The 25040-nt window shown below is 48.1% G+C and overlaps 2 protein-coding genes across 3 annotated transcripts; one reads left to right on the top strand and one right to left on the bottom strand.

The window, feature by feature from the left end:
• The first annotated feature begins 7495 nt into the window (after window positions 1-7495).
• On the top strand, window positions 7496-10562 carry DCTPP1 (dCTP pyrophosphatase 1). The gene is made up of 3 exons (XM_060122951.1): window positions 7496-7629; window positions 8316-8426; window positions 10068-10562. Exons 1-3 carry the CDS (start codon window positions 7532-7534, stop codon window positions 10366-10368), a joined length of 510 nt encoding a protein of 169 aa, XP_059978934.1. The 5' UTR covers window positions 7496-7531; the 3' UTR covers window positions 10369-10562.
• Window positions 10563-13438: 2876 nt separating this feature from the next.
• ZNF771 (zinc finger protein 771) lies at window positions 13439-21850 on the bottom strand. Of its 2 annotated transcripts, none has more exons than XM_060125042.1 (3): window positions 21776-21850; window positions 20976-21125; window positions 13439-14493 (listed from the first exon to the last, which is right to left on the bottom strand). In XM_060125042.1, the coding sequence occupies exons 2-3, from the start codon at window positions 21114-21116 to the stop codon at window positions 13690-13692; spliced, it is 945 nt and encodes a 314-aa protein (XP_059981025.1). In that variant the 5' UTR covers window positions 21117-21125; window positions 21776-21850; the 3' UTR covers window positions 13439-13689. The 2 variants fall into 2 exon arrangements, with proteins under 2 accessions (XP_059981025.1, XP_059981024.1); XM_060125041.1 differs by lacking the exon at window positions 21776-21850 and adding an exon at window positions 21478-21553.
• Window positions 21851-25040: the final 3190 nt, after the last annotated feature.

The following is a 25040-nucleotide window of genomic DNA, read 5'->3' as shown; positions in this document are numbered from 1 at the left end:
CAAACAAACTCAAGAAGGAGACAATACAGGGAGCAAAAGAAAAAAAAGAGCAGAAATAAAAGAAGATAAAGTATCCATTAAAAGATAATAAGAGAGCAAAGCACTTAGAATATAAAAATATAGCTACAATCTTAAAGTTCAGTAGAAGATTTAGACGGTAAAGTTGACATTTATCAGAAAGGAGACAAACAAAAAGATGTGCGATAGAAGGAAAAAAAAGTAGGAAAATCAGAGATGAGCCAGGAGGTTCAACGTCTGAGAAGAGTCCCAGAAAGAGGTAATAAAGCAGATGGAAGAAAGAAAACGATCAAAAAATAATACAAGAAAGTCTTCTAAAGTTTAAAATTGCGACTGTCACATGCCTTTTGAATTCCCAGCATTGTGAGTGGAAAAAGGCCTACACTCATTTTACTGTTAAATTTTAAAATGCCAGGGATAAAGAGACCCTAATAATAATAGCAAATTCTTACCTGGTACATACTCTTTGCCAGGCACTGTTGTAAGTGCTTTTATATGTATTAACTCCTGTAAACTTCCAACCACCCCATTTCGCAAATGAGGAAGCTGAGGTGCAGGGAGATTGAGAAATTTGTCCAAGGTTGCCCTGGCAGTCTCCTAAACAGCCTGGTTCCAAAGTCCATGCTTCTAATCATTGTGCTCTCCTAAATCTTCTGGGGGGAGGGGAAGATCACAAACAAAGGTTTGGTATCAGACTTCTCAGCAGTGAATTGGAAGCTAAAAGACAAAAAAGCAATGCTTTCAAAATTTTGAGGGTAAATGATCTCTGTGTAATTCTATATTTAGCTACATTTTTCAAACAAATAGTATAAGGATATTTTTTAGACATGGAAGGTATCAAAGTGGTTTCATCCCATTCACTCTTTCTCAAGAAACTACTGGAAGATGTGCTCCAGAAAAACAAGGGAGCAAACGGAGAAAGAGAAAAACATGGGGTGCGGGAAACCCAACCCAGCACAGGTGGAAGGTGAAGGGAGCTCTCAAGGTAATAGCGGTCCAGCAGGCATAGAGAAGAACCAGCCCATGCTGGAGCAGAAGCCTGGAAGACTTCCAGGAAAAGGAAAATGGAACTGCTAGAGGATTGGTATGTTTAATTGTGTGATAAATTGTATTGGAAGGTTATCAGAAGATGTAAATAGAATTAGTGACAATTACCAATTATGTAGAAAATTTGCCAAAAAAAAGAATGAGGCAGTTATCAACTCCAGCCAAAAAGAAAACCTTGAAAAATAAACAATGTAATCTAACAACAACAACAAATAAATAATAAATAGATAAATTCAATCGGGTTTTCTCCTGTTCAGAGCTCAAAGCTCTCAAATAGCTTTCCACAAAATCCCTGCTTCATCTTGTGACCCTTCATCTCACAGCACTCTCCCTACTTCTCTCACTAAACTCTAGCCCATTAGCCTTTCCATGGTGCTTCAAACAAATCAAGATCCTTTGTTCTCCGCCTGGAACCTCACCTCTATGCAGCTGGCTCACTCTTAGTCCTAATTCAGCTCAAACAAAACCTCTTCATAAAAGCCCTCTCTGACCTCACCCAACACCCAGCTACTCTCCCAACTCATCACTGTATTTATTGGCTTCATAGCTTTTATCCTAATCTGCAATTATCTTGAAAATTTCTTAGTTTACTTTATAATTGTCCCTTTCTGCTTGTATGTAAGCTCCAGGATGGCAGAGGACGTTCTGTATCCCGGCACTGGAACAGTGTCTGGCCCCCAGTTAGTGTTCAGAATAGTCTGGCCCACAGTTAGTGTTCGGAATATACTGAATCAATGATTGAGTGAGGTATACACTGGGGACCCCAGCACCCTCTGTTTTCACACTTTCCTTGCTCTTGGTGTCTCCTAGTGGTGGAAGTTGGTACCACCAATCTCTTAAGACAAGGCTTTGGAGAAGAAATTTGGGCCTTGGTTCTGCTTATCAATTTACACAGCTCTCTAACTGGTTTATTTTCTTTCTTGGGGTGGGCAGTAGAAAAGGGCAGGAAAATGACTGGATGCTTCCCTGGCCTGGGTCCTCTTAGTTAACCTAGAAAGGGTTAGGGGTTGGAAGCAAGGTAGGCACCCAACTATTCCTTGGGGAGGGGCTGGGCAGCAAAATGGAGGTAGCAGGTAGTGGAGGTGACAGGCCTCGGGTGGAAATCAGAACAGAATCACAGGTATAAACAGAGGTAAGAAAGGTGATGGAGGAAAAGAAAGAGGAAGATAAGGAAAAGGGAGCCAAAGGAAGAAAAGAAAAAGGAGAGGAAATGGAAGGTAGAGAAAGAGAGAGAGGAAGATGAAAAGAAAGGACAGAAGGGCAGAAGGAAAGGCAGTGGCAAGGTGACCTCAGCAGATACCCAAGCACATGTGAGCTGCCTCCTTTACTCCTTTGTGGGGAGACGTCTTTCAGTTGCTGAAGAGCACGGGGGAGTGCTGGTGAGCTTCAGCCTTCGCCTTTCTGGGCGATCTCAGACAAGTCTCCTGACCTCTCTGGGTCTCAGTTTCCTCATCTGTAAAATAGGTGCAGCCATACCCACCTATGGCAGCAAGTTATGGAGAGGATCCCATGAGACCTGCTCCTCTAAATTAATATTTATTAGATCGACTCAAGTACCAGGTCCCAGGGAAACAAAAGCCGGACACTGCTTTTGTTCTCCAGGAGACCCGGTCTAGGGGGAGATCTAGAACAGGAACACCAAACAGCCCCAAATTAAGGCAAGAAGTGGTAAGCGCCACAAGAGTGAGAGTGGATGAAGTGCTTTATAAAACCAAATTATGTCCTGGGAATTCCCTGGCGGTCCAGTGGTTAGGACTCTGTGCTTTCACTGACGAGGGCGCGGGTTCAATCCCTGGTCGGGAACTAACGTGGCCAAAAATAAGTAAATAATAAAATAAAATAAAACCAAATTATGTCCTTTTGGAGGAAGTTTAGGAAGGCTTCCCAGAGGAGGTGGCTTTGAAGCAGGGCTCTACAGGATGGGTGGAATTTGGATTTGGCTAGGCAGAGAAGGGGGATGGGCATTGCAGATGGAGGGAACTATGTGAGCAAAGGCAGGGAGAGTGGGGAACACCTGCTCAGCATGTGTGTAGGGGGATACAGCTGGGTAAGTAGGTTGGGAAAGGACTTCTAAGGGTGTTGGGGACTCCCTGGCCTGACTGAGCTAGGCTAGAGGTTCCTAAAAGCCTCTGTCATGACTCCTCCTGAAAAATTTAAGAAGAAATATTTTTTTCTTTTTTTTTTTTTCAAGAAGAAATATTTTTAATTATAGCAGCACCCTTTCTCCTGTCCCCCAGTTCAAAACCAACAAGGCCTATGGGTCTACCTTGAATAAGAAGAGCACTGCAGTAGATTCTCGGGATCCAGCCATGAACAAAATACATATTGTCCTGGTCCTCCTAGCACACTTGTGGAGGGTCCTTGGAGGCCACCTAGGCCAGACCCCCATTATATAGAGAAATTGAGGCTCAGAGAAGAGAAACAATCTTCCCAAGAGCATTGGTAGATAGGTTCCCAATCACCTGACTCCTAGTTTCCCATCACACTCTGCTGTCTCTGGGACCTCCGACTGGCTTAGGTTCCCCCACCCTGATACCACCTACCCAGCTTATGGGCTTCTGTTATTTTGTTCTCCAGCTGCTGTTGACACTTCTACTCCAGGGTTTCCCAAAGAGCCTTACTGGAACCAGCTGCATCTGTTTGGCTGTAGTGGGGAAGGTGGCCAAACTCTTGAGTACCAGAAGGACATATGTGTGCATTGACACATTTGCCTGTTCCAGCCCGTCCACCCTGTCATTAAACATTTATTAGCCTGCACTGGGGAAATACCTTTGTTTTGAAAAGACTAGGGTACCTAGTCTCTGGGGGGATAGGCTTCTAAAGGGCTAATCACAAATGTGGACCAAAAAGCAAGACCAAGTACACTGAGGCCCTGACTAAAGAAGTCTGGCTGCCTAGATGTGACTGAGGAGAATGGAGAAAACTAACAGGATGTGGGGTGAAGGTTCAGGAAGAGCCTGGGATGAGAAGTCCAGATGATGGGGCCAATCATATATTCATGTCTGTTCCTTCTCCCTCGTGAGGGTCTCCCCCGCCCCCACCCCCAACTCCATGCCGTGCTGATGCTGAGTTTGGTTGGTCTTTAGAGGATGATGCCGTTGGAGCAAAGAACTTGGATGTCCCTGCAGGATGCTTTGCAGGAGCTTTACAACTCAGCCAGGGAATCTCCTAGGGGAGATGGGCAGAGGCAGTCTCAGAGAGAGCGCCTCCTCCTTCGAGTCCGTCTCCAAGGACCATCTGACCTGGGAACTCTAGAAGTCCTGGAAACCTGACTGTTCAAAAATCTGAGATGCAGAGGACTCCTGAGAAAACTGCTCCCCAAGTGGTGTTTTACATTCCAGTAAGAGTTTGGGTTCTGGTCTGGAGAAGCTTAGCAAACACCAGGGAAGGTGCTAGGGGTGGCACTTGGCTCCTGAAACTTTCAGTACCCAGATCCATAAGGCAGTTCAATGCTCTGAACTTCAGACCTGTCTGTCCACCTGCCTGCTGGACATCATCTGGATGTTCTAGAGTCATCTCGGACTCAACGTGTTCCAAACTAAAATTTGTTATCTTCCCTCCTACCCCAACTCCCAGGTCTTCTGTGTCCTCATTTCAGCAAATGACAAAACTATCCATCCATTTACTCAAGCCAGAAACCAAGGAGTTACTCAGGACTCCCTCTTATCTCCCACACCCTATATCCAACTTCCATGTTGCCTAATCTAGCAAATTCTGTGCTCTCATTTTACCCAGCAGCTCAGCCGCATCAGATGTCCGCTCGTTCTGGAATACTTTCCTCCCTTAGGCTCCGTAATTTCACACTCCGTCAATTTTTCTCCTACCTCACCTTTCTCTTCTGCTCAACTGCCAAATGTTGGAGTAGCCCAAATCTTGGTCTCGTCTACCTAGATTCTTGTACTAGTTATTCTTCTCCAATTCCCTGACTTTAGGTACTGTTTAAATGACTAAGACTACCAAATCTGGATCTCTAGCCCTGATCTCTCCTTTAAAACTTAGGCTCATAAATCCACCTGCCAATTCGATACGCGTCTTCAACTTGCTTTGTCCTAAAACACGCTTCTGATGCCTCATGTGTTCAATCCTGAACCTCATCTTCCACATCCCAGTATGAGTCACCATCCATCCACCAAGTTGCTCAACATTCAAAACCTGTAGGCCATGCTTGATTCTACCCTTTCTCCCATCTCACTAGTTCAAAACCACCAAAGCCTATAGATCTGTCTCCAAAATATGCATCCACCTCTCTTCATCTTCACCCGCCATCAGCAGTCCAAGGCAGCAACATCTGTTGCTGGAAAACTGCAGTAACTCATCTCTTTGCTTCTACTCTTGCCCTCTTCAGTTCATTCGTTTTTTTTTTTAAATATAAGGTCAAATTACATAGAATGCTACTCTTTTTAAAAAAATATTTATTTGGTTGCACCAGGTCTTAGTTGTGACAGGTAGGCTCCTTAGTTGCAGCACGTGGGATGGAACCCGGGCCCCCTGCATTGGGAGCGTGGAGTCTTATCCACTACGCCACCGGGGAAGTCCCCTCTTCAGTTCATTCTTAACACAGCAGTCAGAGGGCTCAGAAATACAACACATGATCATACTGCTCCCCTGCCTAAAATCCTCCAAAGGGTTCCCGTAATAGTTAAAATCCAAAATAAAATAAAATATGAAAAAAAATCCATGGTTGATTGATCTGATCTAGCCTCTTTTTTCTTCTCCAACACCATATCCCACCATTCTCCCCCTTGCTCACTGCATTCCTGCCATCCTGGAATTCTTTTTGCCTTTAGAACATGCCAAGCCTTTCCTGCTTTAAGCACTGGTGTTCTCTCTACCTAGTACTCTTGATTTTTCCCCTTGACTTTTACTCAGCTTAAATATCACTTTCTCAAAGACGAGTAACAACAACAACAAAAACCCAAAACAAACAAACAAAAAACCCTAAAAGTGGCTTGACCAATAAAGCAATTTTTTAAAAAATATTTTATTTATTTATTTGGCTGTGCCAGGTCTTAGTTGTGGCATGCAGGATCTTCAGTTGCAGCATGCGGGATCTAGTTCCCTGACCAGGGATTGAAGCCGGGCCCCCTGCACTGGGAGCATGGAGTCTTAACCACTGGACCACCAGGGAAGTCCTTCGATAAAGGGATTTATTATATTATATAACCAGAGTCCTAAATCAGGGCATCTCTGTAACTTGTAAAAGTAAGTGGCTCAGCAATGTTATCAAGGATCCTGGTCCTTTCTGTCTTGCTACCTACAAGTCCCAGATTCTTTTTTCATCGTACTTATCACCATTTGAGACAATATGACATAGGGGTTAACAGACTCTGAAGCCAAACTGCCTGAATTTGAAACCTGGCTACCACTTTACTAGGTGTTGAGTTAAACTACTCAATCTCTCATTTTCCGTATCTCTAAAATGTGGATGATTATTATAGTATTACCTACTTCAGAGGGCTGACTTGAGGATTGAATGAGTTGCTGTGAGGATTAAATATGTAAAATGCTTAAGCAACCTAAATGCCCATTGACAAGACAAATGGATAAGGAAGATGTGGTACATATACACAATGGAATATTACTCAGCCATAAAAAGGAAAGAAATTGGGTCATTTGTAGAGACCTGGATGGACCTAGAGACTGTCATACAGAGTGAATTAAGTCAGAAAGAGAAAAACAAATATCGTATGTTAACGCATATATGTGGAATCTAGAAAAATGGTACAGACGAACTGGTTTGCAAGGCAGAAATAGAGACACAGATGTAGAGAACAAACGTATGGACACCAAGGGGGGAAAGCGGCACAGGGTGGGGGGTATGAATTGGGAGATTGGGATTGACACATATACACTAATATGTAAAAAATAGATAAGTAATAAGAACTTGCTGTATAAAAAATAAATAAAAATCAAAAAATAAAAAGAAACTATAGATTTAGCAAGGCCTCCAAAAAATAAATAAATATGTAAAATACTTGAAACAGCTACCCTACTTCTAGTTCACTCCTCAGGCTCAGCTGTATCCTGGAGACATTCCTGTATCCTTTTAATAAATTCCCCTTTCTCGTTTAAACCCTTCATTGCTGGGGTTCTCCACGGGGCCCCCCGCCATCATTTTGCTTTGGCGCCATCTGGCGCCCAAAAGGGAAGTGATGCGCCTGCGCTCTCCACTCTCTGCCTTTTGTCTCTTCCCTTGGTCGAATCTGGTACCTATACCTTTAAGATGCTTGGTCAAGACTGAAGAATTCGGGGGCCGGCGCCAAAGAACGCAAGTCCTCTTAGGTTGGTCCTGTCCGGGTAAGGGGCGGGCTGTAGCAAACTCCACGTAAGAAATTGGTCTTTCTTTTGGTTCCGCCCCCGTGAAGCAATCATGAACGCCTGTGATTGGTCAGGCGCTCTGGAGGCGGGGGCTCCGAGCTTGGCTCCAGATTCTTCAGCAAGTCAGGGCTGCGGCGGGGTGGGCGGTATGTCCGCGGGTGGGGAGACGCGTGGGGATGCAGGAGGAGAGGGCACTGCTGCTGCCGCCCCCTTCAGCTTCAGCTCGGAACCAACGCTCGAGGACATGTAAGCCGTCCTTGCCCAGGCTGGGCTGGGGAGATCGCCCCCTTTCTCCCTCCGTTTGGGGAGGGCCCCTCCACGTGGTCGGGAAGAAGGCTAGCAGCTGTGCTCAGGTCCTAGCTCTGCTGGCTGACCCCCGCAGGCGAGCCTTCTAACCTCCTCCTCTGTAAAATGGGCTTAATGCACACCTGAGGCAGGGGATATACCGGAGTACGATGCTGCTTCTGCCCTGTCTCTGCCCTCCAGGAGCGGGAGGTAGGACGGTGGTAAATGTAGTGTTGAGAGGTGGGAGGCATTTCTTGCTGGAGGAAATCAAAGAGGGCTTCTTAGGGGAAGTGTCCTGGAGCTGTATTCTGTAAAATCAATAGGATTTAGATATACAGAGATAGGGATATTCCAGATGGAGGAAAACTGCAGAAGCAGCAGCAGGAGGTGGAAAAATGAAAAAGAAGGTATTATTAGATTTCGACAATTTAGGGTCTGTGTAAGGTCCCACCCATTTTATAGATGAGGAAACCAAGTTCCCTAAAGAGGAAACGACTTGCTTAGGCCACGCAAGGAATTGGTTGCAGAATCCCCCCTGATACCCATGCCCCCATTACATATCACTGAGGTACCTGCCAGGGCCCTGCATCTCCTCCCCCATCCCCTAACCTTGGGACCTGGACTTCCACCCCTTTCTCCTATTCCAGCCGCCGCCTCCATGCTGAGTTTGCTGCTGAACGAGACTGGGACCAGTTCCACCAACCTCGGAACCTCCTCCTGGCCTTGGTAGGGGAAGTAGGGGAGCTGGCAGAGCTCTTGTGAGTAGATGACAGGCTTCCGGAAGAGTCTGTGTGTTGGGGAGGGGAGGGGAGGATTTATTTGACCACTAGATATCCCTGGATCCAATTTCCCCTCCTCACTACCAAGCTCTGTACATGGTTGCTGGGCATACAAAGATGACTTATGGGTCCCTGCCCTCTAGGGGTGCCCAGTCTCCTGGGAGAGAAAGGTGTGAAAACAGCAAGGCAGGTCCTTGTCTAAGAGGGGACAGTGGTAACTGTCCTTTACCTCTGCCTCTGGGGTGGAAAGGCAGGTATTCTATAGAAGACCTGCCTGTGGCATTCCAGACAGGGGGAGTTTACATTTGCAAAGGTAGTGAGGTGGGAAAGGGCAAGTTAAATTCAGGGAGAATATAAGATTCTTTCAGTGTAAGCTTCTTGAGGAAGAGCAAGGATTTTGTCTGTTTTGGTCTCTGGTGTGTCCCAAGTGGCTGGGATACAATAGGCACTCAATATACTGTGGCTGTGGAGGACAGGGGTAGGATAGGAACACAGAATGATAGAATCAGGGCTGGGAAGTAATGGAGTTTGGACAGAACACCTGACCAGATTTGAATGGTAGAAAGGTCACTGTGTCTGCAGGGTGGATTGGATCCCCAAGAGAATTGGGTCGGGGAGACCAGTGAGGAAGCTGGTGTAGATGAGGCAAAAGGTGGTGAGACCTAAGTCAGGGCAGTCACTGTGGGATGGACAAATGAGGGCACTGATGTGTGTGAGGGCAAGCCATTCGTTCATTACAGATTCATGACCACCATCTGTGTGCTATGTCCTCTAGAATCGAGATATGGCCTTGAACAAGATAGACACAGTTCCTACCATCACAGTGCAAGGAGACTGACAATAGATAAGTGAACTAATTTTAAAAGATGTGGAATTGTCACAAGTTCTATGAGGAAAGTAACACAAGGTGATGAGAAAGAAGGTAACAGAAGGGAGAAGGCTTTTCTGAGGAGGTGACATCTGAGCTGAGACCTGAGTAACAGCCAGCCATGGGAAGGATGGGGGGAAGAGCATTCAAGGCGGAGGGAGCAGTAAGTGCAAAGGCCCTGTGACAGTTTGGCCCGTTTGCAAGGCAGAAAAGGCCAGAGTGGCTTTAGGTGGGGAGTGAGAGGGAGCATGGTGGATGATGACACTGGAAGAAGGAGTCAGTTCATGCAGGACCTGGAGGGCATGGTAGGAGTTTGGATGTTATTCCAAGCACACTTGGGGGAGTTTTAAGCAGGGGAGGGACAAAATGTAATCTGTGCTTTTAAAAGATGGTGCAGGGTAAGAAGATGAGTTAGAGGCTTCTGCAGTGGTCCAGGTCTAAGGTTTAGTCTGGGGTGGCAGTGGCTAAGGCCGGCAGGGGAGGAGTAGAATTGTGTCTCGATAAGTGAAGTGTCCTTTTGGCTACTCCTTGGCTCAGGTAGGGACACAGAGGTCTGGGTGAATCATCTGATGGGGTCTCTTCCCCACCATGAAGATTCCAGGGCCTAGCTGGGTTGACTTGTCTTTGGAGGAACTTCCTAGGAGGTGGGAGTTCATTGCTGCAAGGCCTGGGGTGTGCCCCTAAGAGAGGTGGAACCCACTGGCCTAGCTAGCATCTATGTGTGTGTGCCTGTCTTTGTGTCCTGTCCCCAGTCAGTGGAAGCCGGATGAGGAGCCTGGGCCCCAAGCCTGGCCCCCCAGGGAACGAGCAGCCCTTCAAGAGGAGCTCAGTGACGTCCTCATCTACCTGGTAGCATTGGCAGCCCGCTGCCGTGTAGATCTGCCCCGAGCAGTGCTCTCCAAGATGGACACCAACCGGCGACGCTACCCAGTGCATCTGTCCCGCGGCTCCGCCCGCAAGTACACAGACTTGCCCCATGGGGCCACCTCTGAAAACCAGGCTGTGGGGCCTGCAGACCTTGCCTGTGAGTCCACAGGTCAGGCCTCAACCTAGAAACATGGGCACAGAACCTGCAACTCAGCACGGCATCTGAGGAGCAGAGGGTGCTCCAGCCATGCTACCTCATTCTAGTCCTTTCCTAACAGATCATGGGCCTGGGCGCTACCCTTCTTGAGGTCTGAGGCCCAAGAACCTCCAGTAGGTAGCCTCCTGTTTTTTTCTCTCTCAATAAAAGTTTTGGTTAGCAACTTCTGGATTCTTCCTGGGGCAGCTGGGGAGGCTCTCTGTCTCAGCACATGCTGGAGAGGGGTACCAGGGATACCTGTGAGCCCAAAGCCCATGTTTCTCTATTATACTGCCCACCTACAGAGCAGAGAGATCTGATTTCTAGTAAGTTCTCTGTCTGACCTCATGCAAGTAAGTCCCTTCCCCTTCTCTAAACAAGACTGGAGGCTTTATGTAGTGTTGGATAAGAGCCCAGGTTCTAGAGCCAGGCTGTATGGGTTCAAATGCCATCTTTGATACTGGATGATGTTCTGGATTATATTGGCACCTTTCTGTGCCTCCATTTCCTCATCTAAAATGAAAATAAGGGACTTCCCTGATGGTCCAGTGGTTAAGACTCTGCGCTTCCACCGCAGGGGGCGTGGGTTCCATCCCTGGTTGGGGAACTAAGATCCCACGTGCCGCGCAGCCAAAAATAAATAAATAAATACATTAAATGAAATGAAAATAATGTTATCTACCTAATAGGGTTGTAAGGTTTAAGTAAGTTATTCTAAGTAGAGTGCTTAGGACAGTGTAAGTTTGCAGTTGTCATTATCTGTTTGCCTTTTCAACTCAAAACTTTCAGGGGCACAGAGCAGGAAATTTCAACAGTTAAGGCAGGCGTGGGCCTTGTCCCTGAGAGAGCTCTCTGCCCCTCTCCCTTGGCCCCCAGCACAAATCAGGGTCAGGTCTGTCTGATATGAAGCAGAACAGGGCTTCCTCTCTTTTGGGGCTTGGACCCCTTAGCCCCCTCCTTCTCTCCCAAGGCCAATTTGCTTGTTCCACTTCTACACCTAAAGATAGTGTTGGGTATGTATGATTCACCCGTTGTGTGACCCCAGGCACATCACTTTCTTTTCAGAGCTACCCAGGGAACTAGCAGCCTGCCGCCTTCACAGGGTGAAACCTGATTCCACATCAGTAAAATAAAGCATTTCCCTTTACTGGCCTCACTCTTATTAATGACGTCACTTCCTCCTAACCAGTGACCTCTCTTACTTCCTCGGTAAAAGAGAATCCATCAGATTGGAACTGCTTTAGCTTTAACTTCCCAAACCCTCCTTTCCTCTGCCCACCAGTGATAGCAGGAGCCTTAGCTTATTGATCTCTTATTTCATCCTGTCTCCTTGATCAGTTATCTCCTCTCTCCTCCATATAATCAAAGTCTTTTCCTTTCCATTAGCCCATCCCATTAGCACATAAAGCATACTTGAGGGCTTCCCTGGTGGTGCAGTGGTTGAGGGTCCGCCTGCCGATGCAGGGGACACGGGTTCGTGCCCCGGTCCGGGAGGGTCCCACATGCCGCAGAGCGGCTGGGCCCGTGAGCCATGGCCGCTGAGCCTGCACGTCCAGAGCCTGTGCTCCGCAACAGGAGAGGCCACAACAGTGAGAGGCCCGCGTACCGCAAAAAAAAAAAAAAAAGCATACTTGAGTCTCTTTCGTATTGACAAGACAAAACCAACAAAACTCTAGCTACTTCCCTCATGCTTTTCACAGCCAAACCTCTTGAAATGGATCTACACCCATCCACTCTGCTTCTTCATTGTCTCATTTCTACCCTAACCCATTCAACGCTGGCTTTGACCCCCCACCCCTCCACTGAAACCGTTCTCATCACTTTCCCCGAATTCACACACAGTGGACACCACAGCAGCATCTGACTGAGCTGTTTCCTCCATAAAACACTTTCCTCTAGATTTCCCAGACAAGACGCTTCTGCTTTTCTACCTCTGGCTGTTCTGTCACAGACTCAAGTTCTCTACTACCCTCTTCTGGATGTGGTGCCATGCCCTCCAGACCTGATATCCCCAAGGTGTTACTTCCAATCGCCTCCCTGACCCGTCCACATTTACTTCACACTCAATGTGTCCAGGTTGGGGTGTAACAATTGCTGCCACTTCAACTCCTGCTCCTGCTCCTGCTCCTGTGTCCCCATCTCAGTGACACTGCCTGCGGTCACCCAAGCTAAGAAATGAAATCAGCCCCATCTCTCCTTTCCGCACGTCCACTTTAACTCCTATTAATTCTAGCTCAATAATATGCCATATGCCTCCCTCCCCTCTAATCCCTCAAGGCTTCTTTGTGGCCTTGGAACCTTTAACCTGGTTTCCAGGGTCCTTAGTGGTCTGTCTCCTGCCAACGTCCTTGCTTGTTGTCCCTGCCTTCCACCCCAGAGGACATCTGCAAGCTCTAACAAGCCTGGCATGCAGGTTCAGGGGTTCTCTCCATACGTCCCCAACCCCAACTCTCTTGACCTTAAGACCAGCTTAAATGCCACCTCTGAGAAGAGCCTCTCTAAACTCCAAGACTGCACTGAAGACCTCTCCTCTCCAGCAACTCCCCCATCAGAGTTCCAATGACAAGGGACTGCACTTGCCTGTGTACTTGTCCTCACTGTGCCATTCACTGGCTGTCGGTACCTATTTACTCATCTGCAGAAATGGAGGTAAAAGAGTTACCTCACTTTGGGATGCTTTGAGGATGAAAATGAGCTAATAATAATGTAGCACTGAAGTTCTTTAACCTCGTGCTAAAGTTTCCACTATTGCTTCTCTTTACTAGACCAAGTTCCATGAGGTTCATGCCGGCTGACTCAAAGCTCTGCAGAATGCAGTGCCTGTTGATCACAAATGCGCTAAATTTATGGACCCTTCTAGGTCTGAGGTCATGAAGACATAACCAAGGGCCAAGCGTGGAATGACTCCACACACACACAAAACCAGTTCCTGGAACACTTTTGGGCTTATAGCCCCACTTGACTCCATGACAATTCACCTAAATCACCTAAGCCTGGAGAGACCCCCAACTTTCCTCCTAATTCACACCCCACCCACCTCATTCACAGGCACGGGTGGGGTGAGGATATAATACTTTATTCACTCTAACACGGGCCGAGGGGATGTAATGAGGGGGAGGTGGGCGCGTTTCCAGGGACCCCCGGTAGGGGATCCTCCCTGTCTCCCAGTTCCAGGGCAGCCAGGCCCGCCGTCCCACCCCATCTGAGACGCAGGAGGCGGGGCGGGGAGTTGTCCAGGTTAACGCAGCCCCAGGTCGGGATACTACCGTGCCCCTCCCCAGCTCGCACCCCGCGGAGACAAGAATGGCGGTTCAACTGCCCTCACAATCTGGGCAGCGCTCAGTGGCAGTGGCTCCGGCGGGTAGCTTGAAGTCCCGGCCGCAGCCCGCGCAGATGTAGAGACGGCGCCGCATGTGCGCGCGACGGTGGCGGATGAAGTGTGAGCTGAGGCGGAAGCGCCGGCCGCACTCGGCACATGGGTAGGGCCGCTCGCCTGTGTGCGTGCGCGCATGCTCCGCCAGGTTGGAGCGGTGGCCGAAGCCGCGGCCGCACACGGCGCAGCGGTGCGGCTTCTCGCCCGTGTGCACGCGCCGGTGCTTGGCCAGCGCCGAGCTCTGAGCGAAGCGCGTGCCGCAGTCGGCGCATGCGTACGGCCGCTCGCCCGTGTGCGTGCGTCGGTGGCGCGCCAGACACGAACTGCCGCCGAAGGCGCGTCCGCAGTCCGGGCACGAGTACGGCTTCTCGCCCGTGTGCACGCGCAGGTGCTGTGCGTAGTTGGAGCTCTGCGCGAAGCGGCGGCCGCATTGTGCGCATGCGTACGGCTTCTCGCCCGTGTGGCGCCGCCGGTGCTGCCGCAGGTTCGAGGCGGCCGAGAAGCGCTTGTCGCATTCTGGGCATTCGTAAGGCCGCTCGCCTGTATGCGTGCGGCTGTGTTTGGTCAGCGCTGACTTCTGCGAGAAGCGCCGGCCGCACTCGGTGCACGCAAAGGGCCGCTCGCCCGTGTGTATGCGGACGTGCTTGGCCAATGTGGAGCGGCGCGCAAAGGCGCGGCCGCAGTCCCGGCACGCGTGTGGGCGCGCCGGGTCCGCCGACGGCGCTGGCGCCTCGCTCGGGACCTGCGGGGAGAGGGGACAGGGGACAGGTCAGCCCTGACCGAGAGGCTCGGGAGCCAGAGACCTGGGGCTCTGCCGGTTGCAGCCTCTCCGTCCCCCGTTTGTACAGTAGGAAAAGCCACGGGGTGCGCCTCTCAGGACGGTTGTGCGCTTTAAATGAGATTAACATAAACGCACATAGCACAATGCCTAGTGTAATTCTAGCTATTCTTTATTAATTCATACAGTATTTATTGAACGCGTACAATGTGCCAGACTCTGTTCTAGGAACTGGGGATTCAACATTAAATTTTTTTTTGAATTCCTAGTTTCAGGAAGAATGGATAAGGAGTGCTGGTATTGGAGGGGGTGCTGCAAATTTAAATAGGGTTGAGGAACCTCGCTGATGTCACATGAGCGAAGACCTAAGGAGGTGAGAGAGCAGGTTCCAGAGGGAAAAGCAAGGCCCTGAGACAGCAGTTTTCCTGTTCTAGGAATGGCCAGAAACAGTGCTTAGGGCGGACGGCAGGAGGGGAAGAGTAATCCATGGAGTGGTCCTGAAGGGGATATCTTAGCATAGGGCCTTGCATGTGAATGAGGTGAGGACTCAATAGAGATGTTAGACGGTTTTGAGCAAGGAGGGGAACAGATTAGACTCATATTTTAAAAGGTTTCAGGGGCTTCCCTGGTGGTGCAGTGGTTAAGAATCCGCCTGCCAATGCAGGGGACAAGGGTTCAAGCCCTGGTCCGTGAAGATCCCACATGCTGCAGAGCAATTAAGCCTGTGAGCCACAGCTACTGAGCCCACATGCCTGGAGCCTGTGCTCCGCAACAAGAGAAGCCCACGCACCACAACAAAGAGTAGCCCCCGCTCGCCGCAACTAGAGAAAGTCCATGCGTAGCAACGAAGAACCAACGCAGCCCAAAAAAAAAAATTAATTAAAAAAAAAAAAGAATAAAGGAGGGGAGGGGGCAGGAACCCAGTGAGGAGGCTACTGTACTGCAAGCCAGAGAAGACAGTGGCTTGGACCCAGTGACAAAGTTGGGAAGTGAAGGTGGTGAGAAGTGGTCTGCTTCTGGACATATTCTGCAGTTTGAGACAGCAAATTTGATAGTAGATTAGACATGAGGTGTAAAGAAAGGAGTAAAAATGACTCCAAGGATTTTGAGCTTAGCAACCACAAAGGCGGAATTGCCATCTACAGAGCTGAGGGTGGAGGGAGGCGCAAGTTGGTACCTACTATCCGTTTCTGATCTTATCTGCGGTTCTCCTTGACACATCTGGAGCTCAGGAGAGAGGCCCAGGCTGGAGATGTTAATTGGGAAGGCATCAGCGTGGAGGTGGTTTTTAAAGCCTTGAGACTGGATGAGTTCGCCCAAGGAATAGGCAGAGAGAAATGGGGGTGGCAAGACAAAAAGCAGCCAGCAAAGGAGACTGAGCAGAAGCAGCCAGTGAGGTAAGAGACCCAGGAGAGCACGGTGTCTTAGAAACCAGGCCACCATCAAGTCCAGGCTCTCTAATAAACTTTCAAGAGCAAGCACCTATCATTTTTTAAGCTGCAAAAAAGGCAGCCAGGGTGAAACCCAAAAACTATTCTGAGGCCTGAAATGAAAAAAATTCAAAAATAAGCCAGTTTCATGAGGTCTGGGCCTCTGGAGATAAAATCAGAAAAAGAAATGCTTTATAAGAGGCAGATGAAGGGAAAACAGTTTGTACTAACAGTAAAGAGGAATACTGAGGAAACATTGCTTCCTTCTTAGAAAAGAGAAGGCTCATCCTAGCAAAAGTGGTGTTAAATCTCTACTGTGGACTAAGCAAATAGGATATTCATTCATGACCAAATGAAAAACCAGGCACATATTAAGGATAAGACAGTGTTAGCTTCTTTCTCCCCATATTCCATCTCCACCAAGTGATTATCACTATTCTTCTTCTATAGATAAGGAAACAGGTTAAGAGAGGGTAAATGACAACTAGGGAGTGGCGAGGCCTCTTCTTTCTGAAGTTGTAAGGAGGGCACCTTCAGGGCCTTCAAGATCCTTTGTTAAAAAGACAGTAGCTTTTTGGTAACCACCTCAGAAATTTGAAAACAAGGCAGTTTGGGAAACTGGTCACCAGCCAAGGGAACTCTGGCTTAAATACTATTATCATGATAATGATAATAATGATAACATTACAGTGTAAAGATCTGACAGTGCTGTTATGTACATTATTGTATTAAATCTTCCTGTCACTCCCCCTTGAGTCAGGCATTATCTTTTGAGAAAACTGAGCTCAGAGAGATTAAATTCACATAGCCAGTGGGAGTCAGGACTGACCTTAGAGTTCTCACCCTTAACCAGTAGGCTACACTGCTTCCCTGCACACACAGCATGAAGATGTGACAGCCGCTGGACTCCAAGTGCCTGGCACTCTCTAAGAGGGATTCAAGGTTAAAATACAACTTGATACTTTAAATCGAGAAACTCCCCACAGCAAATTCGGCAGTCTGAATTCAAGGTCATGCTTTCCAGTCTTGCCCCGGTTTTGACATCTATTGGGTTTATTTCATCACGTCAGCCATCGTGGAGAGAATTTTTCTCATTATATCTGTATTTTTCTGGCCCGTTTTTCTTTGGCACCCTTCTTTAAGGTGACTTTGACCAGCCTGAGGACTTCCTTATGCTGGATTCACTATCTTGTGAAAAAGAAATTCTTCACACAAGTACCCTTGGTATCTCCAGCTCCAGGAGGAGGGGCCTTGGGTGCCCTAGGAAGAATCTTCGTAAGAGGGGCTGAGTCTAGCTCATTAAGACCCCAGGCAAGTCCCTCCCTTCCCCTGCCTCAGTGAACCAAGGAAGGCAAGCTAGGCTAGGTGAGATCAATATTTCCCGACTTGAGGTATGCACATCACAGAATGCAAGAGGATTCTAAGTGTTATGTAGGCTAACTCTTATCTTACTATGATCATTATGTATTTATTTTCATGGATATTAGAAAAACAACAGATCACATGAAACCCACAATTTCATCAGTATTACTGCTCAGATGAGGGTAAATTTATTTAACAAAACAATGTGAATCTATCTGAAGAAGAGCATTAAATAAATGAGCAAACAGGTAAGTGACTGAAGCCTGGCAAATACCAGACTTACATGCCTTTTAAGTTCTACAGCTGTTAGATTTAAAAATTAGAATACAGGGTATCTGCACTATAACATGAGGGTACTAGGGGGATACATGTAGTATAAGAATATGACAATCCAAGTATTTAAAGTTAGTGATTTTGGAACTTCCCTGGTGGCGCAGTGGTTAAGAATCTGCCTGCCAATGCAGGGGACACAGGTTTGAGCCCTGGTCCAGGAAGATCCCACATGCCATGGAGCAACTAAGCCCGTGTGCCACAACTACTGAGCCAGCGCTCTAGAGCCCAGAAGCCACAACTATTGAAGCCCGCGTGCCTAGAGCCCGTGCTCCACAACAAGGAAGACACCGCAATGAGGAGCCCTGCTCACCACAACTAAAGAAAGCCTGAGTGTAGCAACAAAGACCCAATGCAGCCAAAAAAATTAATTTATTTTAAAAATAAATAAATAAAAAATAAAGTTAGTGATTTTGTCTTCCTGCTTAAGGTGTTTTTGTTTTTGTTTTAAACCAGAGCAAACATTCCAGTTTTTTCCTCAGCCATTACTTTTCTAATTAATAACAATAACTACCACTTACTGAGCACTCACTGTGTGCCAGGAAGTGTGGTAAGTGCTTTCCACCCATGTTCTTATTTTAAATTCTCACAACCCTTTGGGTTAGGCTGTATTAGCACCATTTTAAAATAAGGATATAAGACTCAGAAGTAAGTGACTATCAAGGTCCTACAGCTAATCCATCGGCAGGGTCAGGGTTTACACTGGAAGTCTGTCATTATCTAAAACACCTCTTCTCTCATAGAATGATGCAATTCTATCTCACTGACAAGTTTAAGGTTACCTACACAGTTTGTCTCCCTCACCTGGGCTTTTTTAGCTGTCAGAATCTCCCTTCTTTTGAGTACAGAGTATAAAATACAATCCCTATCCTCTCGCTCATTGCTAAATCAAGTGTGGTCCACAGACCAGCAGCGTCAGCATCACTGGAAACTTGTTAGAAATACAGAATCTCAAGTCCCCCCCATACCTACTGGATCAAACTCTTCAGTTTAACAAGATCCTCAGGTGATATGTACGCATGTTAAAAATGAAGAAGCCTGATCTGGGAGATGCACTACTCCTAGGGAAAGCAGGTGGGAAAGGTGAAGAGGGTTCTACAGGTTGAAAGACCACATGGGCAAAGTCTTCGAGGTAAGGAGGGTCAGGTGTGTTTGAAGCTGGGGCATGGGATGGGTGCTGAGTGACTAGAGATGAAGCCATGAGGTCAGACGATGAAGACCTTTGAATGCCAGGCACAGGAGCTGAGAGAAACAGAATACCACTCAAGGGTTCAATTTTAAGCAGGGAGAGACAGGACTGGATGTACATAGAGCCCTCTGACAAAACCCTTCTATTCATTTAATATAGTTTGGATTTTAATAGGCAGTGAGAGAATACTCCAGCTACTGAGTGCAGCATAATTAAGGCCTGTTCTGGACAATGACCGGCCATGGGACTGGGTGAGAGCTGAGAGTCACAGAATGTTGACACTAGAAGGAGCTTTGGAGACCACTATTTCATAGAAACCGAGACTCAGGGAGACCACACAGCAAGTTGATGAGCTATCTTGTGGGATGTGTGTGTGTAACTCTCATTTCCACCCTCCTCCAAATCCAGTCACCCACGTGATACTTCGACTGGATTTCAAGGATCTTACTTTCATTATCTCATTTTATAGATGAAAAGGCTGTCGAGGCAAAACTGGTAAATAGTGGTTAGGATTTGAGCCAATGCTTTTAACCGCTACATGATACCATTCAGAGTCTAGCTCTACAGCCTTTTCATGACTAGCCATGCCTACACCCACCCTTCCCATCCTTAGCTCCATCCAGTCCAATCAATGTTCCCCAAAACCCCCTTATTTCCATCTTCTCTCCCCTGCTGCCACTACCTTAGAGCAGGCTACCAGCCATACCTGACCTGGTCTCCCCACAGCAGCCCACGATTCTTCTAAATAGAAAATCTGATCATGTCTCTCCTCTGATTTGAGGCTTCTGATGGCACCGCATAACCTAACAGAGTACGTCCAAACTCCTAAGCTGCCTTTCAACACCTTTTACTCTCTGGCCCCGCCTACTTCTCTGGCCTTATCTTCTCTGAGCATTTGCTTTTGCTGTGTCCTCATCCTGAAATGCCCTTCCTCCTCCTCCATTTGCCAAATTCCCACTAAGTTTTCAAGGCCCACGTCAAAGTCATTTCCATGAAGCCTTCCCCACTGCCTTGAGTTATTTGCCCTCAATTCTCTAGGCCTCCATGTTCTAGGTTTCCCTGTTCACTCCCAAGCCTCAGGATTCAACCCAGAAAGGCCTTGATAAAAATGAGTAGAAAAATCTCCAGAAGGATGACCTAGCCCAAGGTCCTGAACTTTAGGGAGAAAAATGAATAGCAGCAAATACTTACATAGTGTTTATTATGTGCCAGACACAGTTCTAACTCTTTACATGTATTAACTCATTTAATCCTCCCAACCCCAAGAAGTAGGTGCTATTATGATTTCCCTTGTAACAGTGAGGAAACTGAGCCACAAAGAGGTTAAACTTGCCTAAGGTGACACAGCTGGTGAGTGAGAGAGTTGGAAGTCCACCCTAAACTCTGGAGTCTGAGTTCTTAACTTATAGGCCAAAGGTGGAGACCAGGGGATTCACAGGGCCGGAAGAGGCAGGCTGAGCTAGGAGGATGGGCCAAGGAAGCCTGAGAAAACAGAACTAAACGGGCCACCGCAGTGAAAGCGCAAAGTCCTAACCACTGGACCGCCTGGGAATTCCCTAAATAGTTATTTTGACTGGAAGAGGAGGCCACAGCAGCCAGCCCCCTCCCCCTAGGGCCCACCACACCCACTAGGGGGCAGCAGAACTTTCTTTTTCTGGGAACTGGCGCCTGTGCAGGAAGAAATCAGAGGGAGCCTGGGCCCACAAATCTGGCCCAGGAGTCTTCCAGCTGGACTCAGGGCTGCTCTGGCTGTGGGTGGGAGTCCTGTAGGGTTTTGGGAAGTAGAACTATACCTAGTGGCAGTTAGAGTCTCTAATGGGTAAATCTAACTCATATTTTGATCTCCTTAAAACTCCTCTCTTTAAACCTTCAACACCCTTGTCAGTCTAACCCTGCTAGACATCAAGCTCCTCGAGGAACCGAGGAGAGCGTTTACTCTCCAGCACCCAGCACAGAGCCTGGCACAGTAGGCGTGACATCTGTATGATGGCAGCATGGACTGTCGGACAGAAGGATGGGTGGCCAACCCTGAGAGTCAAGGGAAAGTAGGGACAGGATCCCTGGATTCTGTGTGAGGGAGGCTGGACCTGCACCAGGTTTAGGGGTGAAGGGACCCCAGGGTGTGGAACACGTACCTCCTTGTTGTCCATGGGGATCTTGAGTTTCACCACTTCATACTTCTCTTCACCCTCATCCTCCTCACCCTTCACCAGCAGCACCATCTCTTCTTGCATCTCTTCCTCCTCCTCCTCCTCTGTCTGCTGTTCACCGGGCATCTTGGTGTCCTGGGGCAGGGAGCTGAGTCAGAAGCTCAGGACCCGCCCCCCCACCATGGCTCTGGCCCACACAAGGCGGTGCAGCCGTGGCTTCTCCTGTGATCTTTGTGTCTGACCTTCTTCCCTCTATCCCAGCCCGGCCCTAGGCCCCAGCCCTATCCCGGGACCAGCTCGGAAGACTCTCGTTCACCCCACTCATCCCGGCATTCAAGGCCCTGAACACTTCGAATCTCTAGCCCCAGTGAGTCACCACCCTCCCCGCGCTGAGTCACTCCCCGGTGCCTGGGTCCGCGGCCCGGAGCTCTAGGGCACGGGCTGGAGGCAGGATCGGGACGGAGACCCTGAGGGGGTGCGCACTCACCAGCCACAGGTTCGGGCGCTCGAGCTGCCCCAGGCCAGGGCGCCGGGCGGTTGGGCACTCTGCGACGCCGCGACTCCGGGGGCGGGGAGTAGGCGGGGCCTCGGTGACGACTGGCCATTGGTCGGAATACCTAACCCCGCCCCCTAGGGGAGGGGCCAGAGGACCCAGGCGTCCGGCCCAAACTGCCCCGGGAGGGTGGCGAGCCCACACCCAGTACCTTCCGCTCAACTCCGACTCCCAAAGACCCCGGGCTGCCCTAGTCGGTGTTCAAGGTCCTCACAGTCCGGTAGTGACCTACCTTAAAGGCTCGTCTCCTGCGGCTGGCTCGGAGGTCTCAGCTGCGGCCAAGCGCATCTGCTCCGCCCGAAATAGGCCACGTGCGCTCCCGCCCCTGCCTGGGCCTCTCGCTGGCGCCCCGCCTGGAGGGCGGACCCTGTTGCCTCCTCACCTCTTCCCTTCCCTCTTTTTGCCTCTTCTCCCATCTTTTCTCCTTTCGCAGCGTCGCCTTCACGGTCTCCTGGTCTCTGGGATATCTTGCTCCTTGAATACATACTTACCAACAGCCACCCAAGCAACCGCTGCTGTTTGCTGCGTGGTGTGCCTCTTATGCGCCATCGTTATGCTAAGCCTTTTGCACATCTGATCTCGATCCGCACAAAGGTGGGTCCATTTCACAGATGAGCTAATTGAAATTCACAGATGAGCTAATTGAAGCTAACTGACTTGCCTAAGTTACACAGTAAGTACTGTCACAGCATCCCCAGCAACCCAGTAGCCTAGGTGGAAAATTATAGCACACGGACCAGATCCAGTCCACAGAAGTATCTTGTTTGGCTCTCAGGTTTAAAAGTTAACTTCAAAAGAAGCACGAGAGGTCTTTTACAAAATTTAATTTCCAACATTTAAAAATTGAGATATTTCATGTAAAGATCTGTATTTTCCCACTTCTCTTGAAAAAGATACCTAATTCTCCCAATTTATGAATGGGGCAACGAAGATTCAGAAATGATGAAAGAGAAATTACATTCAGTAAGTGCTTACAATCCCTGGTTGTCTCTTTACAACAACCCTGTGGGGATCAATCATATTACCTTCCTTTGACAAATGACGGAACTAAAAACTTAAGTAATTTGCTCAAAGTCACATAGTTGGTAAGTAGCCAATTCCAAACCTCATGCTCTTCCTGTTGCACCAAATTCTCTCTCAGAAATGAGGTTACATGAGGAAATTGGTAGCAGAGCCAGGACTCAAGCCTGATCCTCAGTCTGCAGAACCCATAACATAATTTGGATGTTGGGATTACATCTGGTCAAAGTTTTGCTCTTCCTCAGAGCTGGGAAAAGGGGGTAAATGAATGTGATACTCACCCTCAGGATCCCAAAAGCCACTTTGATTGTGTTAATTCTCTCATCAAATATTTATTGAACCCTACTATGTACCTGGCACTATTCTAGATATTGGAGATGCAGTAGTGAACAAAAGAGACAAAAATCTTAGCTACCATGGCACTTCTCAAGGTGTAAAAAATGTCAACAAGTAAATAAGATAATTTCAGGTAAGGACAGGTGTAAGAAGGAAATAGGGCCAGATGATGCAACAAGGAGTGGCTATGGTTGGGAGCTTCTTTAATGTGGGCAGGGAAGGCATCTCTTAGGATATAATATATGAGATGAAACTTGAATGATGAGAAAAAGTTAGCCATTTGAAAATCTAGATGAAGAATGTTCTAGACAGAACTACAGAGACTTTAAGGTGAGATTAAGCTTGGCATGTTTGAGGAAAAGAAAGAAGGCTTGTATGGCTGGAGCCAAGTGAGTTAATGGAAATGTAGTGTGGGAGCTGGAGAAGAGGCAGGCAGGGCCAGATTATGGCAGGAACTCTAGCGAAAGGCAAGGCGTGCTTCCCCTAATTCAGAGAATCAGTGAGGAGGCTCAGCTGGGAGCAGCGAAAGTCCCTACTGGAAGGTCCTCCTACTGTGGGAGGACTTTGGAACAGATGCTTGCAAAAGGAGGAACATGTACAAGTATCTATCTGGAATCAGAGCTAGTTCTTGTTCTTGAGAATCTCACAGTCTAGTAAAGAAGGTGATTTAAAAATATATATGTATATGATATATATATATTATATACATATGAAAAGGAAACAATAGGTGTTCTGACAGCCCCCTGGAAGGGAGTGGATATTGGGTGCAGGCCTCACCAAAGAGATAAATGTAAAGGACCTTCAAAGATGAGTGGGAGTTTGCCAGATGGACAAAGAGGTAGCAGTTTGTGGGACTGTAAACTCTCGTGAAGAGAACATCATGTCCCAAGGACATCGTTCACCAAAGTATTGAGTGAGCCTTATTGTGTGCCAGGCCCCTTTTAGGACTGGGAGGTAGAAAGTTGAATTTGGAAGTCTTTATCTTACTTTTCACTATTCTGCATTTCACTATTTGCCTTCAGCCTCACTAGAAGTTTACTTGAGTTCTTGAATCCCAAGGACTTGGTGCATAGAACACACCATCCGCCATCTCATCTCCCACCTCATCCTTTCTCGGCTTGTTCTAAGTCATTCTTTACGTCTTAACATAATTGCCTCTTTGGAGAGGCATTGAACCATGTGGGAGTCTCTCCTGCATGCCTGCTTCCTGCATAGTCTTTACCACACTTGAAAATATTTGTTCAATGTCTAGCTTCTGCGTAGAAACTGAGGGCAGAAACTTTGTCTTATTCATCTTTCTATGCCCAGTACCCAGCACACAGTAGGTAATGCTGTTGAGTGTCTCTTTATCCTAAAGAAGCTCTCGATGTGTTAAGGGAGCTTAACACATCAGATGAAGGGGGTTTTAACCAGGCTGGAGGTTTAGGGAAGGCTTCTGGGAGGAAGTAACACTTGAGGTGTTTGGATAGGTTAACACGTTGGGAAGGGGGGCATTCCAAGTTACAAAAACAGAATATTTAAGAGGCACGGGTCTGAAACCACACAAGTGGAAGGCCTTGAATGCCATCTAGGAGTTAAGTTTTATAGAGAGGACATGCGCACATACGGCAGGGTTTTTAATAGGGGAGTGAAGTGGTCAGATTTTACAAAGTTCACTGCAGGCTACGTTGGAGGCCAACCTGGTAGGGAGATGAGACACGGCAACCAGCAGGGAGGATCTTCCCAAAGCCCCAAAGGCCTCCATTCAGGTCTATGGGTGTTTGTGCGCACTTAGGACAGAAGCCGCTGAGCACTCCAGGCCTGAACTCAAAATTCTGGGATTTCGAATGTTTAACAACTTGGCAGGGGTGGGAGGACTGGGAGGAGCCGCGCTGCAGCAAGCTTTCATTGGTTTCTAAGGAAGCCCGGCCGACGGTTAAGATGTCGCGAGAGCTTCTACCCGGGGACCGTTCCCGCACGCAAATTAGCTGAGACGACAAGCCTGCGAAGTTGTAGGGAGTCTTGTACTTCATTTCTTAGATGGGTGAACCGCCCTAGTCTTTTTTGTCCCTGGCCAATCAGGTCAGTTCCTTTTTCCCCTTCCTCCCTATTGGCGCCCTCCTCGGAAAAAGCTAGGAGTTGGAGTCCTGCACCTAATGACG

This window comes from Lagenorhynchus albirostris, chromosome 15 (assembly GCF_949774975.1).
Source record: "Lagenorhynchus albirostris chromosome 15, mLagAlb1.1, whole genome shotgun sequence".
Taxonomy (NCBI): Eukaryota; Metazoa; Chordata; class Mammalia; order Artiodactyla; family Delphinidae; genus Lagenorhynchus; species Lagenorhynchus albirostris.
Note: the sequence above shows the minus strand (reverse complement) of the source record. Positions and strands in the feature narration are given on the sequence as shown.